Source organism: Brassica rapa, chromosome A10, assembly GCF_000309985.2.
Source record: "Brassica rapa cultivar Chiifu-401-42 chromosome A10, CAAS_Brap_v3.01, whole genome shotgun sequence".
Classification (NCBI taxonomy): Eukaryota; Viridiplantae; Streptophyta; class Magnoliopsida; order Brassicales; family Brassicaceae; genus Brassica; species Brassica rapa.
In genome coordinates this window covers 3,265,809-3,281,140 of record NC_024804.2, presented here as the reverse complement: position 1 = coordinate 3,281,140, position 15,332 = coordinate 3,265,809, and the positions used below count along the sequence as shown (strand labels likewise).

At 36.9% G+C, this 15,332-nt stretch overlaps 3 protein-coding genes and 1 pseudogene across 3 annotated transcripts; all 4 read left to right on the top strand.

Moving 5' to 3' along the window:
- The first annotated feature begins 1,107 nt into the window (after positions 1-1,107).
- Positions 1,108-4,214, top strand: LOC103843943 (annotated as a pseudogene).
- A 241-nt stretch (positions 4,215-4,455) lies between these two features.
- On the top strand, positions 4,456-7,345 carry LOC103843944. Its single transcript, XM_033281782.1, has one exon. It carries the CDS (start codon positions 6,777-6,779, stop codon positions 7,140-7,142), a length of 366 nt encoding a protein of 121 aa, XP_033137673.1. The 5' UTR covers positions 4,456-6,776; the 3' UTR covers positions 7,143-7,345.
- A 256-nt stretch (positions 7,346-7,601) lies between these two features.
- Positions 7,602-9,240, top strand: LOC103843945 (tropinone reductase homolog At1g07440). Its single transcript, XM_009120712.3, has 5 exons — positions 7,602-7,862; positions 7,978-8,185; positions 8,270-8,486; positions 8,699-8,805; positions 8,894-9,240. The coding sequence occupies exons 1-5, from the start codon at positions 7,783-7,785 to the stop codon at positions 9,080-9,082; spliced, it is 801 nt and encodes a 266-aa protein (XP_009118960.1). The 5' UTR covers positions 7,602-7,782; the 3' UTR covers positions 9,083-9,240.
- Positions 9,241-9,471: 231 nt separating this feature from the next.
- LOC103843946 (protein phosphatase 2C 3) lies at positions 9,472-15,303 on the top strand. Its single transcript, XM_009120713.3, has 3 exons — positions 9,472-13,976; positions 14,056-14,367; positions 14,457-15,303. Exons 1-3 carry the CDS (start codon positions 13,329-13,331, stop codon positions 14,958-14,960), a joined length of 1,464 nt encoding a protein of 487 aa, XP_009118961.2. The 5' UTR covers positions 9,472-13,328; the 3' UTR covers positions 14,961-15,303.
- Positions 15,304-15,332: the final 29 nt, after the last annotated feature.

Below are 15,332 nucleotides of genomic sequence, written 5' to 3'. Positions count from 1 at the left end.
CATCTTGTGGCAGTATTCGTTTCACACTTGTTTTGTCATTTTGATCAAACGACGATTCCCTCCTGCCAAAAACTAAATTTTCTATATATGAAGATGTACAGAAACTTATCTTTATATATGAAGCCATATTATTTAAAGATTAAAAGATAGAACAATTACTATACTGTGTATGAGAATGTACGTACTTGGACACTATTTCGCCTTACTGACATGAATAAAACTAATCTTCCCTCTTTAGAGCGGGAAAAAATAATTCGAGATACTGAAGAATCCAATGGAAAAATATGAACCACTCGATCTTTGTCTCTTTTTGACTCTGACGATAATGTCATCATGATCATAAGAACTTTGGATTTAATCAAAAATAAAATGATCACGTTATGGATTGCTTCAAAAACATTTTTCAATTATTGCAAAAAGAAAAAAAAAACTCAAAATAATCGTACGGAGAAATTCTTGGGGTGAAAAATGGCGAAAAGAAATTAAAGAAAGAAAGAAACTCAGACTTCTCAGGTGAAAAAAAAAACAAACACAAAAGTACAAAGGGAGAGAAAGTGAACAGTGTCAGAAACATTAACAAACTTTATTAAGAACAAACGAGTTTGGGACATGGAGTTTAGAGAGACGTTGGATTTGTCAGAGTGAAAATCTGACGGAGGAGGAGGTAGCAGCTTCTTCTGATTTTGAAACTGCGAGAACCAAGTTGTTAAGTAGGAATCAGAACATTTGTGGCGACTGTTCGTTTTGATCGAGAGATACCTATAGAGCGTTGGGCTAGTTTTTCTTCCAGACGTCGAAACAATAGGGCTCGTTTTTTAGCAAATGCAAGAAACATTCATTTATACTCCCTCTGTTTTATAATGTAAGTAGTTTTGGCTAAAAGCACAAAGATTAAGAAAATTATTATGTTTTAAAAAGTATTGTATATTAAATAGGTTAGATATAATTTAACCAATCAAAAATAAGTTTATTTAATTTGATTGGTCACACTATACTCAATAAATGTAAAAGTTACCTAGAAATATGAAAACTACTTACATTTTGAAACAAAAAAATTTCCCTAAAACTACTTACAATATGAAACGGAGATAAAACCTAAACGTCACATGATAAAGTAACTAAGAAGTACTAGCTGGAGCTAGTTTTGTTAAATTTGTTTTGTTTGGTTTAGTCTGGAATCTATAACAATAATTCAGAACAGCATGAACAGATTTATATTACACGATTAAGACCATATATATACATGATACACAACTACAGACCACTAGACCAGACAAACACAATGTCATGGTGACGACTATAGGAGTAGCAAACTGAGAAAGTCACGTGTGTAAACAAGTGTAGTGTATAGACTGTATAGTGGTACATTAATATAAGTTCAAATCTTTTTTTTTTTTTGAAACTAAGTTCAAATCATTTTGTTCCATGCGAATATGGATTATACAATACTACCGTTCTCCTTGACCCGAGGAAAAATTACAAGTGATTCATTAATGAGTTTATAATAATTTTATTACATGCGAATAATGATTAGAGCTGGAAAAATCACACCATTTTCAGAATTTATATAATCAAATCAAACAATATTTTAATTTAGTTTAATTGAAAGCTTACATAAATATTTTTGTATTTTTTGCACGCTTATGTTCGGATCTTTAACCCCAACATAACCGAACCGTTTGGTTTGGTTTGGTTTGGTCTAAGTGGGCTTGGGTTCGACATGTTCGATTCTGTTGAAAATTTCCGAAATAATTTTTTTTTGTTTGAAAAAAAAAAGTTTGGAAAAAAGTCGATGGCGTAGATGATGACACGTGTCCAATTTGCGATGTGAATCTGATCCAAACCTATTTATATTCTATTCTTCTCTTTTCTACCAGGCTCGGTCTTACTCCTCCGCGAAACCGTAGGTGGTAAATTATTATTATTATTATTTTTGTTGCATATAGGTGGTTTGATGGCTACGACAACAAGCGGTGTGTATATCCATGTTATCGAAGACGTTGTCAGCAAAGTCCGTGAGGAGTTCATTAACAACGGAGGCCCTGGTGAGAGTGTTCTCTCCGAGCTTCAAGGAGTAAGTTTTCTGTATTCATTCAAGGAGTTCATTCGCTGTAGCTAGGGTTCATCTCTTTCAGTTGGTATTGTGTCTTTTTTTTTTTTTTGTTAATTCCAAGTAGATATGGGAGACGAAGATGATGCAAGCTGGAGTCTTGTCTGGACCAATCGACAGGTCATTGGTTCAGAGGCCAACACCTGGAGGAGGTCCACTTACACATGATCTGAATGTTCCTTATGAAGGTACAGAGGAGTACGAGACTCCTACAGCTGAAATGCTCTTCCCTCCCGTGAGTATACTTTCACTACTATTGACATCTTTTCCACTTTGAGATGTTGCTCTTGGTGTTGTGAAAGCCTTATTGTCTTGATTTTGTTTTTGAGTAGACACCGTTGCAGACTCCCCTTCCTGGTACTGCTGATAACTCCTCCCTGTATAATATCCCCACTGGCTCAAGTGATTATAATACTCCTGGAACTGAGAATGGAAGCAACGCTGATGTTAAAGCAAGACCCAAACTTATATGGTGAATTCTATTTTTTTTTTTTACTAAACAGCTAATTTAAGTGTTTTCAAAGACTGAGAGTATGCTCTTTATTGCAGCAACCGCCTTCTCCATGGACAAATTAAATCCAAGGCTTGATGTCAACGTTGGTAAGTTCTAGTGTTACCCAGAACTTAATTTCTCAGTGGAAAGACACACTTCTCAGTTTGTTCTTTTGGGATATATAAATGTCTGCCTTAACTGCCAGCTTATGAGCCTGAGAGAGGAAACTCTAATCCGCAGTTTACTCAGGTACTTCTACTTAACAGCTAAATCAGGAATTGTGAATTTGGCTTCTTTTTTTTTTGCGTTCAAATTCTCTTTGCAATGCTTATGTGATTGATCTGATTAGTGTTGTTTTCAAGTACTTACGTCGCTTTACTTATCAGGACTTATTTGTGCCACCCTCTGGAAAACGGAAGCGTGATGATTCTTCCGCACAATATCAAAATGGTGGATATATACCACAACAGGATGGTGCACGCGATGCTATGCCTAAGGTTCGTGTGTAGAACATCACATTTGCATTTGCATTGTAATATAGTTAGCATGAGAAACCAGATTGTCCCCTCTCATTTAAGAAGTTTATGGATCTTTGCAATCTCAGTGATTCATCTGATTTAAAGCACGGATTTTCAGGCAAACCTTGACGGTAATGCGTTCTGCATAACCTTTGTTAGTGATAGAAAGGTTCCACGAGATTTCACGTGCTCATCTTCAAACATTCCTCAAGTTGATGGACCAATGCCTGACGCTTACGATGAGATGTTGTCCACACCAAATGTAAGAATGCTTCTTAGATAACACACCACTGAAGAAAAGAAGGAGGATCTTCTCATTTTTTAACTTCATGTGGCATTTTTCAGATATACAGCTATCAAGGACCCGCTGAAGACTTTAACGATGCCAGAACTCCTGCTCCAAACGGTAAGAGAAGCCAAACTAAAAAACATATTTTCTACAGAGTAAGCAAATAAATATGTTTTTGTGAAATCTCTCTTTGTTAGAGATCCAAACGAGCACTCCTGTTGCTGTACAAAACGATATCATTGAAGATGATGATGATGACGAGTTGGATGACTTAGAAAGTGGTGAGGATATGAACACTCAACATCTGGTCTTGGCTCAATTTGACAAGGTAAATGATTCTCCTGTTTATGTAGCCTTTTTAGGTGTCTGCACTTGACTCTAATCACGGCTAGACTTGTTCGGTGTTGTATGTAAATTAGGTGACTCGCACAAAGAGCAGGTGGAAGTGCAATCTAAAAAACGGGATCATGCATATAAACGATAAGGACATTCTCTTCAACAAAGTAAAATATGTGTCCCCCCACATTTAAGCTTATAGAGATATATTCTGGTAACAATAAATAGATACTAACAGTTTGGTGTCTCCACTTTTTCAGGCGTTAGGCGAGTTCGACTTCTGAGTTTTGATCATGACAATAGTAATACTTCTAGAAAAGTCGGTGTTACGTTTGATTCAGACCAATGTCTCTACTCTGGTTGGATTTTTGTATAAAATAACAGATTTTTCTTGTTGAAGGGTGTATCAATTATAACTTCCTAAAATTGTCTGTCTTTCACAACCGTGAAAACAAGTGTGTTTCTCAATGCTCAAACTGAGGTGATGATTATTTACTAGTTTTTGGTTTTTAGTTTTTGGTTTTTAGATTTTGGCTTTTAGTTTTTGGTTTTTGATGTTGCAGTAAATTTTAGTTTTTTGAAAAACATGAATTGTTGTTTTAGATTTTGGTTTTTAGTTTTTGGTTTTTAGTTTTTAAATTAATAAAATGAATTTTATATTAAAAGTAAAATGTTTATTCTTAAAAATAAAATACTTATTCTGAAAAACCAAAAAAAAAATACAATCATTAAAACATACATAATATTAGTTAATAAAATTATTTTGAATAAAGAATGTAAATACTAAAAAAAGATGCAGAAATTTGATTTGGAATGTTTTTTTTTTTCCTCTGAGATTTTTATTAAAGGACAAAGCCCATCAAGAGAACAAAGCATACATAAGGTCTAAACAACGGGCCACATTTACAAAAACCTCCATGGGCCAACAGCCAAATAAAGGAAACCGTAGAGGAAGGTAAGCGTCGGTGGCCACCACGTGTCCAATCGACACACGATTCGAAGACACGCGTCAAGCCGGAAACCACCACCTCCTCCGGAAAGGTTACGTCGGAGCTCCGCCATGAACAAAGATAGATCGGTGAAGACCATCCAAACAAAGAAGTCTTCATAGAAGGCAAACGCAACCGGATCGTCTTTTCAGAAAAAATCGTCTTCAATCAATTCAAAGAACTCCAACCATCGGAGGCTGAAATCGAGAGTCAGTGGAGAAGTGAGGGACTTGAATCGACGATCAAAATTAGCCGGCAAAAACGACGCTACTCAACCGCCGAATCCCGGAGACAAAGTCGGCGAAGCAGGTGCTATGGAAGCCACCGCTTCTCAGAATCTAAAGCCGGACGACCATCGGAAGAACAGATGCGACGCCGGAAGCAGGGGCCGGTCGGGAACACCGAAACCGGAAAGCCAAAAAAGATATTGGACTCTCTACTCCTCCGAACAAACTCCAATCCTTCTGAAATATATATATTTTTTTTATAAGAAGGCTGGAGGTTTCGAGAGAACAAACCTCTTGATTTGGAATGTTATCATTTGAAATAGTAAAAGAAATAACAAAAACTAATTTTCCTAAATAAAACCAAAAGTTATCAACAATATATATATTATTTTTGTAATGACTAACTTCAAATAGTTAAATTTATTTTATTGATAAGTTATATTTTATAGGAGTTATTTTGTTTACATCATTTTATTATTAGATAAAAATAACATTCAAATATCATAATAGTTTTAATACAATAAAGCTTTGTTATGATTAGCATAGATGAAAATTACTATATTAAATAAAAATGTGACCATCAGTTTATTATTCGACAAAAATAACATTCAAATATCATAATAGTTTTAGTACAATAAAGCTTTGTTATGATTAGCATATATGTAATTTACTATATTAAATAAAAATGTGACCATTAGTTTATTATTCGATAAAAATATTATAATATGGTTATAGTTTTAGTAAAACTAAGCTGTGTTATAGTAAAGCTTAGATGTAAATTTCCTTGCATATATGTGCTAATGGATTATTATTAGCAATAAGAATACCTTAGTTAAAGTGTTTTACGTATTATCATTATTATTGTATCATAATGCCTTACGTGTATTTATGTTTGCAATAATAAATAAATGGAAGAAAAAAATTCAGCTAACAAAAACTAGAAAAACTAGTTTTTGATTTTTGCTTAGAAATTGACAGTTATCTTAAAAACTAGTTTCTTTAGATTTTAGGAAAACCATTTTTCAAAAAATTTGATTGAATGAAAAATAGATTTTGGAAAAACAAAAACCAGAAATTATTCTAAAAGCTAGAAACAATTAACCTCTGAATCAAATCCAGATCGAAATTTCTTTAATAGAATTGTTTGTGTTTGTATTCCATATGTTTCAATACAGATGATGTCTTGGACCAGTTTTGTTGTTTCACAAAATAAAATGTTTCACAAATCAAGATAATTTTTAACTTTATTAAAAACTTTATAACCAATTATATTTTTGCTTATAATTAAATAATTAATTTTAAATGATACTTTAATGATATTTTTGATAAAAAGTAGTTTTTAATATTTGTGCATTGAGGCAAAAGATGTACAATATGAAACAGGAGTATTACGACTGGACTATAAACGTTATCAACTAACTAAGAGATGAGCCGCCGGTTGTACTGACGGAAACCAACATCAGAGGCTAACATTTTTGGGCCATTGTCCAAAAACTAAAAGATGACAAAAGGCACAAGTAACAGAGACCAAACAGAGTGGAGAAAAAAAAAAAAAAAACAGAGTGGAGAAAGTAAAACCGAAAGAAAAGAAAAAGGAGGCAACTTTTTAGTTATAGACCGTTTCAAAATAACAGCATCTTTCTATTTTTCCTTCACATGTTCCACCACCATAACCAAAGCCCCTCCTTTTGCGCTATTCATCCACAAAACTGAAAACCTCTCTCCCTTTTTATTCTTCTTCATCTCTTCACATCACTTTCCTTACCTATCCTCCTATCTCTTTATTTTGCTCAAATCTTGATTCTGAAAACGTAATGGAGAACAGTGTGAACATGTTTAGGCAGAGCGAATCCCCGAGATCACCGCCCACTAGGCTGCAGAGGCAAGCACCCATGGCTCTGAATCTTGACAATGTTCCAGTGAATCCCGTTTTGCAGCAGTCTTGTGATGCAGTTGCAACCTCGGCTATCCCTCTGCTTTCACCTCTCTACGTGTCTCCAGACCAGCACTCTTCTTCTCTCCCTAGACAAGGGGATGATTTTACTGAAAAGAATGGTTCTCAACCGTCAATGGACCACAAGGAAGGCTGGCAACATTCAGCTGAGGCTGACCATAGCAACCAAATGGCTCTTGTAAATATGTTTCAAACCAAGTTCGCGCTTGTAAATCATTCACAATGATCTTAGCGTGTAGGATGGCCTTGATGTTTCAGATGCTGTAATAAAAAAATAGCTTAGATATATTATAAGCAAGATCCAGCTTCTGGCAATGGTAATTTTCCAATGTGCAAAAAGCAGTAAATTTATAAAGATTCAACGACTGTGTGTGTGTGTGCATGGGCGAATCTTAGGAAACTATTGTAGTAGGTGCATAACTTCAAAAATATAAATAAAATGACAAATTAAGATCAAACATGAGACATCAATGGGTGCACATAGATGAGTCTTTATGAATTTACATACTAAATTTTAAAATTTTGATAATACTATGGATGCACGTTACCCCCTTTGTTGTTGCCCTCCCTTGGCCCCTGTGTGTGTGAGAGGAAATATCTCAAGTTCGACATCAGCCTTTTATTTGTTATCCCCTTTTAGACTTTAGTGGTTGTAAAGATGTTGGCCATTGATTCGTTGGTACGGAACCATTTTTTTTTTGTCGTGGACGATTTGGATCCTCTATATCTAAGATATTCATTATGGACCAAGCCCATCATCGTACCCTTTTATCTCCAATAATTCATGATCGATGAAGTATTATTAGCTCCACGTATTCTCTTGACAACATTCACTACAATCTGAGGTCTTTAGAGGTAGGAGAGCAATGGCTGGAGCAGAGCAACTCCAACGATGGAGCCTTCGAGCCAAGACGGCACTTGTAACCGGTGGAACCAAAGGCATTGGGTTCGTATATAATTTCACCTCAGCTCCAAATCTTTTTTTTTTGGTCAAACAGCTCCAAATCTTTTCATGTTTATTAAAATCACTATGGACTATAATATAATCAATTTATCTCTAGGCATGCTGTGGTAGAGGAACTTGCAAGATTTGGAGCCATAATCCATACTTGTGGCAGAGATGAATCTCAGCTTAACGAGTGTATAAGCCATTGGCAAAAGAAAGGGTTTCATGTCACTGGTTCAGTTTGTGACGTCACTTCTAGAACAGACAGAGAGAAGCTTATGGAGACGGTTTCCTCTATGTTTGGCGGGAAGCTTGATATCCTTGTAAGATTGAATCGTCTATGTATATAGTATCGCAAAACCATAATGATTTATCTTATAAGGCTTATATATAATCTTGGTTGTTAGATAAACAATGTGGGAGCCATTCGGTCAAAGCCAACAGTGGAGCATACAGCAGATGATTTCTCGTTTCATATTTCGACCAACTTAGAATCTGCTTTTCATTTGAGCCAGCTTTCACATCCTCTCCTTAAGGCTTCAGGATGTGGTAGCATTGTGTTCATGTCCTCTGTTGCTGGAGTTGTTTCGCTTAGCATCAGCTCCATCTACTGTGCAACTAAAGGTAAGTATATATATACCAACCACTGAATACTGAAACCCTTAGTAGAGGTTCAATAGGTTATTTTGAAATATTGAGGGACTTAATGCGTAATTAAAATTTATAATATACTGCTTAATATGGGTCAGTATTTTGTAATATTATGTTTGGTTTACTAGCATTTTTTTATTTAATGAAGGAAATTTACAAATATTAAAATGTGTGTGTATACATAGGGGCTATGAATCAGCTAGCACGGAACTTGGCATGTGAGTGGGCTAGTGATGGCATTAGGGCTAATGCTGTGGCTCCTGCTGTCATTGCAACTCCTCTGGCTAAAGCTGTGAGAGACACTATGCTACATATTACCTCCAAGAATCATCTTTCTTTCTTGCTTTTGCTGATCTCTTGACTTTGATGATAATTATCAGGTATACGATGATGACTTCAAGAAGGCTGTAACGTCTAGAAAGCCGTTGGGGCGTTTCGGGGAGCCTGAAGAGGTTGCTTCGCTCGTGGCTTTTCTATGTATGCCTGCAGCTTCTTATATAACTGGTCAGACCATTTGTGTCGATGGAGGTCTCTCTGTCAATGGCTTCTCGTATCAGCCACATGATTAAAATCCAATGCCCAATATAAATTTAAACTTCAACTTTTTAATATTAAGTTTCAGTGTCTAGAGACAGATTTTGTATGTTCTGATGTTCACTGTGTTTTTCGTTATCATCTGGGGCTAAGCACCCATATCTAACTCTATATAAGAGACTTCAAACTTCCAGAACGAAACTCTTCCGATCTGGTACATAATAAACCTACAGATATATATTCAGACCCGAAAAACTGATATAAAATACTTATCCAAACAGAAATACCTTATGTGTCGTTCTAAAGGCGTAATGTAATGTATATCCAAAAGAGTAAACAATTCTCGACCTTCCAACACTACTAGTTGTGACGATGTAATAAATGTAAATTAGTTATTTGTTGTTTTCTTAACTTTTCTACTTTATTTCGAATTTTAATAGTTTTAGCTGAAAAGTTGAACGTATTTAAAATTAAACGAGCAGAAATATACGAAGCTATATGACCACGTAATTAAGAACAATAACATGTATGTAGCGTAGGCACTGGTCGAGGTGCATGCCACCATGCACACTGAACTTTAGATATTTTCTGTAAAATAATACCAACTTTATAAAATCATATAATAATGATACAGGATCATGATAACTCATACGCTATATTCCAAATTTACAGAAACTGAATGATTTTTGTCACTTATCAATGATTCTAGGAGCTTCAGTGTTGGGAGTCAATTCAATTACAGTAGTTTTGGTTGGGTCGGTGGGTTCAGGAACAAGGCCCCATTCCATCATCCTTCATATTTGTTATCGAATGAGTTTTGAAATTTTACTAATACTCACAATTATTTCATTTTATTTTCTGATGGAACTATTCAGTTCTGTATTAAGTTATTAACTTTTCCTCGCCTCGTTTTTAACATAATATTGGAAGAAAGAAAAAAACTAGTAGGTGGTACATTAATGATTGCTTTGAATGGGGTACGGATGATATGAGCTTCTGGTCTGCAAGAAGAATAACTTGCCAGAATACCGTTGAACCACCAAAACCCTAATTTAATGACTGATTCTAAATTTAAATTATTGCAGCATAACCATTTTTATTGTTTTTAATTGTAAGACTAATCAGGCTCTTAATGGTAATGTGGGGAACAACCGCAGGATAAGTGGCAGTTCAAATAATACAACAATATATATACATGTAAATTTTTTTGTTACTATTGACGGTTGATAACCATTTGAAACCTCAGTCATAGTCATAGACAAGCAATGTTTGGAAAAAGCTGCATGGATTACTGGCTGTATATATTTTTGTAATTTAATTAAATAACTTTGTTTTTCAAAATGCAATAGATGTTTTTTTGGCTGTGGTGGTTCGCGGTGGTTCCGTCGATGATTTATCTTTCCGGTTAATAAATATCGACTCTGGTATACGGCGGTTTCTCTGACGCTGTGTAGTCGGTATAGACTCTGGTGGTTTTGCGCTCTCTTTGGTGAAACTATTCAGCAGTGGTATCCGGTGGTGGAGCCTTGGCGGTGTCGTTGGCTCTCTACCGAGTCTCTCTCGGACCTAATCATCGCCGGTTGTCATATGTTTCAACCGTCGATTGATCTTCTCGTTGGGCTGTTAGTTGGAGCCCGTTCGTATGATTTATCATAATTGGAGTTTATTGGTAGGAAGCGAAGATTATGGAGCTGGTTAATGAAATCGGTTGGATGAGCTCTCGATTTAAATCGATTGACGCTCTCCAAAACTATGGCGTGTGCGTTGCAGCTGTCTGAATCCCCAAAACCTCTGATACAGTCGTTGGAGGTGTTTCTTCGGTGGTAGGGATCAAGTTTCCCGGTAGAGTCTGGTGATCTTCTAAGTCGATGAAGACGGTGGAAGTTTGTGGTCCCGGTGTCATTCCGGTGTGGTACGGTGGATTCTGGTAATCGTCGGTTTAGTGTTTCGGCATTGTTTCTCAAAAGCGGTGATGAGGTGGAAGCTATCGTGACCGTGGTCTCCTTAGGATGAGATATTAACACATGTTTTCACCTCCACTAATCTTTTGACGCGTGTTGTGGTCGAGCGTCTTATCTTTTTGTTGCTTTGTTGGGCTGGTTGCTTTAGTGGCTCTTTTTGTTTGGTTTGGGCTTTGTGTATGGTTTTTTTTTTTCGGGTTTTGTCTCTTTGGACCTTGAGCTCTTAATAAAATTTAGATGGAAAAAAAAAGATGTTTTTTCGGCTGCGAATCTGAGACGTGCAAACTACAACCGCACATATCTCTTTTTGAGTTCGGTGACCAAGTAACAAGATTCGGTAATAAACGATGACATTAATAACTTTTACCAAAATAAATAAGAAATTGCGTTATTCATTTTATAAGCAAGCACCAGTTACCATTTTACAACTGAGACCAGTTGATTCTTTGTCATGGTTGACTTAAAGAGTGATGAGAGTGAGAGGCAACTTGACCTAACTTCAATCTAAATTTGTTTCGATAGTAAATACGATTGAATTTACGATTGAAACACGCGTACGGTGGTGAAAAGGGAGTCTTTAGATTCTCTCTTGAAAGAAGGGACCACTCGCCGGAATAGAACCAAAGCGGAAACGTATAGGTAAATGGTTGGGCCACTGCTTCACCCAAGATCCTTTACTCTCTTCTGCCTTTAAAACGGTTAAAAAAAACTCCTAACTCCAAGACACTTACGTGTCCTCTGTACGGTTTTCTCTTTCTAACTTTCAACTTCATAGTGACTTGTGAGATTATCATGAATGTAGTTACAACTTTACAGCGTGAAATCTAATTTGGTCTCGTGCGTATAATCAAATCCACTTAATGGAGACAGATTTGAAGTTACATCCAGTATGATATAGTATAATTATTACAAAAATGCTGAACACAAGATTTTCTGCAGTGCCGAGAATCTTTGCTTGTCTAATTCTAACTGACTTTTATAGTATACCAACCGAATTCAAATCTGAAATTTGCAGCAAATCAATTTATTAATTAACCCCACTCATCATATTAATTAGGTAAACGATCTTATTTTCTTATGCAAGTGATTTGCTATGAGATTACAAAATTTGTCTCAATATGTAAAGAGTTTCGCGAATGTGTTAAAACAAATAGCATGATATTTTTTTATCTATGTGTCGTGAAATTTTATCCCAGTAACATACATACGCATATGTTTTTGCTATTTAGAAATTTTATATTACCTATCAGACCATAGTCAAAGAGCATTTAATACGACTGGTATGCATGCAAAAGCATTTGTTATGACTAAACGGTTACGACGTCGCACAGTGTGGTTTTCGGGTTTGTTATCAGCTACGTTCGAAGTGGACAGTGCAATATGAGAGCTCGTTCTCTAGACGACAGCGATAGTACTGTCTGAAAAGCTCGCAAAACCAGCCTACAACGATAGTTGCGTAAACTTGTTCATTTGTGATAATGCTAGTTACTGGGATTAGAGTTTGAAGATGTGTATCATTAATTATTTCAGCGAGCCTTCGATGCATTTTGATATCCAAGAATGTGTGACCCTTGTCTTTTATTTAGAGCATAGTTTGATGGAGTAAAAATTTTCTTTAATAAAATATTCACTTAGGTTGATATTAATATCATTATTTTCGTAAAACATATAGTATACCTCTCAGATGAGAGCTAACGTGTCTCATTTAACTTTTTTTTTTGTCACTGTGTCTCATTTAACCTAATTTTAATTAGTTCTCAGTATATAGATTATTTAACTGAAAGGTCACAAAACTAACAATTCCGGATGCATTTTAATTAGTTAGGCTTGAAAAAGATGACCTAATTTAGCTCAAATCAAGGTTAACTACAACGAGATTTAACGTAATGGAACTCTTTTAAATCAAAGTAGTATTTTATTGATCAGATCTTTCATCTTTAGGGAGACAGAGAGACAATTCGGACAAGAAGAAGAAAAAAAAAAAGGTCTTCCAGAGAGAAAGAGTGGACCACAATCGTGGCGCGAAAGGAACTTCCTTCTTTCGCTCTGTTCAATTCTCATTGGCCCACGTTTATCTCATACCTGATAGTGATGCTTACGTGGTGTATTTTAAGCAGCGTAGTGATCAGATCAACGGTGAAGATTAATCTATTTAGGCACAAGACCGATACGTCACGTCGCTAGAGTAAAGATTTTTTTAAGACAGATGGGGAGAAAAATCAAAGTTAAAAAGTGAATTTGAAAAAATGAATTTTTAAAATGCTTATGAAGCGGTAGGCGCGTGGGGTATAAATGACCCCCTACCTTGTAACGTGTAACGATGATATTTATTCAATCAATTGCATGCTATCTAACACAATTTACACAACACAGCCATTCGACTTCTGTAATAAAAAGAAAAATATCGGAGAGAGATTTTCCATTTTTCTCGGAAATTAATATCGACGATCAACAATCTAGTGCGAAGACGATCCTGAGAGTTTTTTTTTTAAATCTATTTGTGATGGCGGATATTTGTTACGACGACGAACCGTCATGGTCTAACCGGAGGAGGAGGATCGGAGTCCACCGATGCAGGATATCTCCGTCAGAGATGCAACAGACGGCGGTGGAAGATTCGGAAGGTGTTTATAAGCGTAATAAACAGGAGGAGAACGATATTATGAACTGTGCATCATCACCTTCTCGCAGCTCACCTGACTCAGAAGCGGAGGAGAGTGTATTACTTGATGTGGAGATCACTAGAGATGACGTTGACGCCGGTGAAGATTCATCGGTTATCCCGTCTAAGAAAACTGCGAGAGAGACGGATCCGAGGCCTAGATACGGCGCCGCATCGGTGTGCGGTAGGAGAAGAGATATGGAGGATGCGGTTGCGATTCATCCATCGTTTGTTCGGAAGCAAACGGAGTTTTCTCGAGCAAAGTGGCATTATTTTGGCGTTTACGACGGACACGGCTGCTCTCATGTACGACGCCGTTTTAACACCTTTTTTAAAATGTTTCATTTTGAATTCAAATTTCATCTTATACGACGTCGTTTTTTAGGTCGCGACGAGATGTAAAGAGAGGCTTCACGAGATAGTGCAGGAGGAAGCTCTCTCCGATAGGAAAGAAGAGTGGAAGAAGATGATGGAGCGTAGCTTCACGCGCATGGACAATGAGGTTGTACGTTGGGGCGAAACCGTGATGAGCGCTAACTGCAGGTGCGAGCTTCAGACGCCAGACTGCGACGCCGTCGGATCCACCGCTGTTGTCTCCGTCATTACCCCCGAGAAGATCATCGTAGCGAATTGCGGCGATTCTAGAGCAGTTCTCTGTCGGAATGGAAAGCCAGTTCCTCTATCCACAGATCACAAGGTCAGCCTCTCTCCCGAGAGAGAGAAAGCCTTCCTTAAATAATTTGTTTTATTTTGTGGTTTTAATTTTTTAATGTTCGGAATAAACAGCCGGATCGTCCAGACGAGCTTTATCGAATCGAGGAAGCAGGAGGTCGAGTAATATATTGGGATGGTCCTAGAGTCTTGGGCGTTTTAGCCATGTCACGAGCCATCGGAGACAACTACTTGAAACCTTACGTGAGTTCGGAGCCGGAAGTTACCGTGACTGATCGGACGGAGGAAGATGAGTTTCTGATTCTAGCTAGTGACGGATTATGGGACGTAGTGACGAACGAGGCGGCGTGTGCGATGGTGCACATGTATCTAAGCAAAAGAGGTGGCCGTGGAGGTGGAAGGCGGCGAGAAACCAAGGAATGTGGTGAAGGGAAAGAGGAGGAGGAGAAGGTGGTGGTGGGGTCAAAGAAGAGCGGGAAGAAAGGAGAGATCTCGGACAGAGCATGTACGGAGGCGTCAGTGTTGTTGACGAAGCTGGCGTTGGCTAAGCATAGCAGTGACAACGTAAGCGTCGTCGTCATTGATCTCAGAAGAAGAAAAAAGAGACACGTTTCTTGACACTAATCTCATCACTCCACCGTCTTTTTTTCTTTAAATATGATTCTTTTGTTTTTTTTTCTTGTGTGTGGAGGTTTCACTGGGACGAAGTCATCTCAGCAGATGATCTCCCAACCCTAAAGGAAAAAAACATTAGTTGAAAAAAAAATATCTCGGTTTATCGAAACCGGTTAAACCGGGGTATGGTTGGGGTTTTTTTTTTTTTTTTCTGGACCATTGTTTTTGCCTTTTTCGTTGTGTGTAATGGACAAACAAAAAAGGAAGACGGGTTATGTGTCACCGTCTGGATGGAATGAGTTCAGAATTCAATAAATGAAAAGCATGTACATATTTGTTTTTGCTTGCTTTTTAGACCAAACCATTCATTCGGGA

Bases quoted from the DNA above. Each gene is read 5' to 3' on its own strand.
- LOC103843944 (XM_033281782.1), top strand. From the start codon at position 6,777: ATGGAGAACAGTGTGAACATGTTTAGGCAGAGCGAATCCCCGAGATCA.
- LOC103843945 (XM_009120712.3), top strand. From the start codon at position 7,783: ATGGCTGGAGCAGAGCAACTCCAACGATGGAGCCTTCGAGCCAAGACG. The intron at 8,487-8,698 runs GTAAGTATATAT...GTGTATACATAG, and splicing joins CATCTACTGTGCAACTAAAG to GGGCTATGAATCAGCTAGCA. The intron at 8,806-8,893 runs GTGAGAGACACT...GATAATTATCAG, and splicing joins CAACTCCTCTGGCTAAAGCT to GTATACGATGATGACTTCAA.
- LOC103843946 (XM_009120713.3), top strand. From the start codon at position 13,329: ATGATATTTATTCAATCAATTGCATGCTATCTAACACAATTTACACAA. The intron at 13,977-14,055 runs GTACGACGCCGT...GTCGTTTTTTAG, and splicing joins ACGGACACGGCTGCTCTCAT to GTCGCGACGAGATGTAAAGA. The intron at 14,368-14,456 runs GTCAGCCTCTCT...CGGAATAAACAG, and splicing joins CTCTATCCACAGATCACAAG to CCGGATCGTCCAGACGAGCT.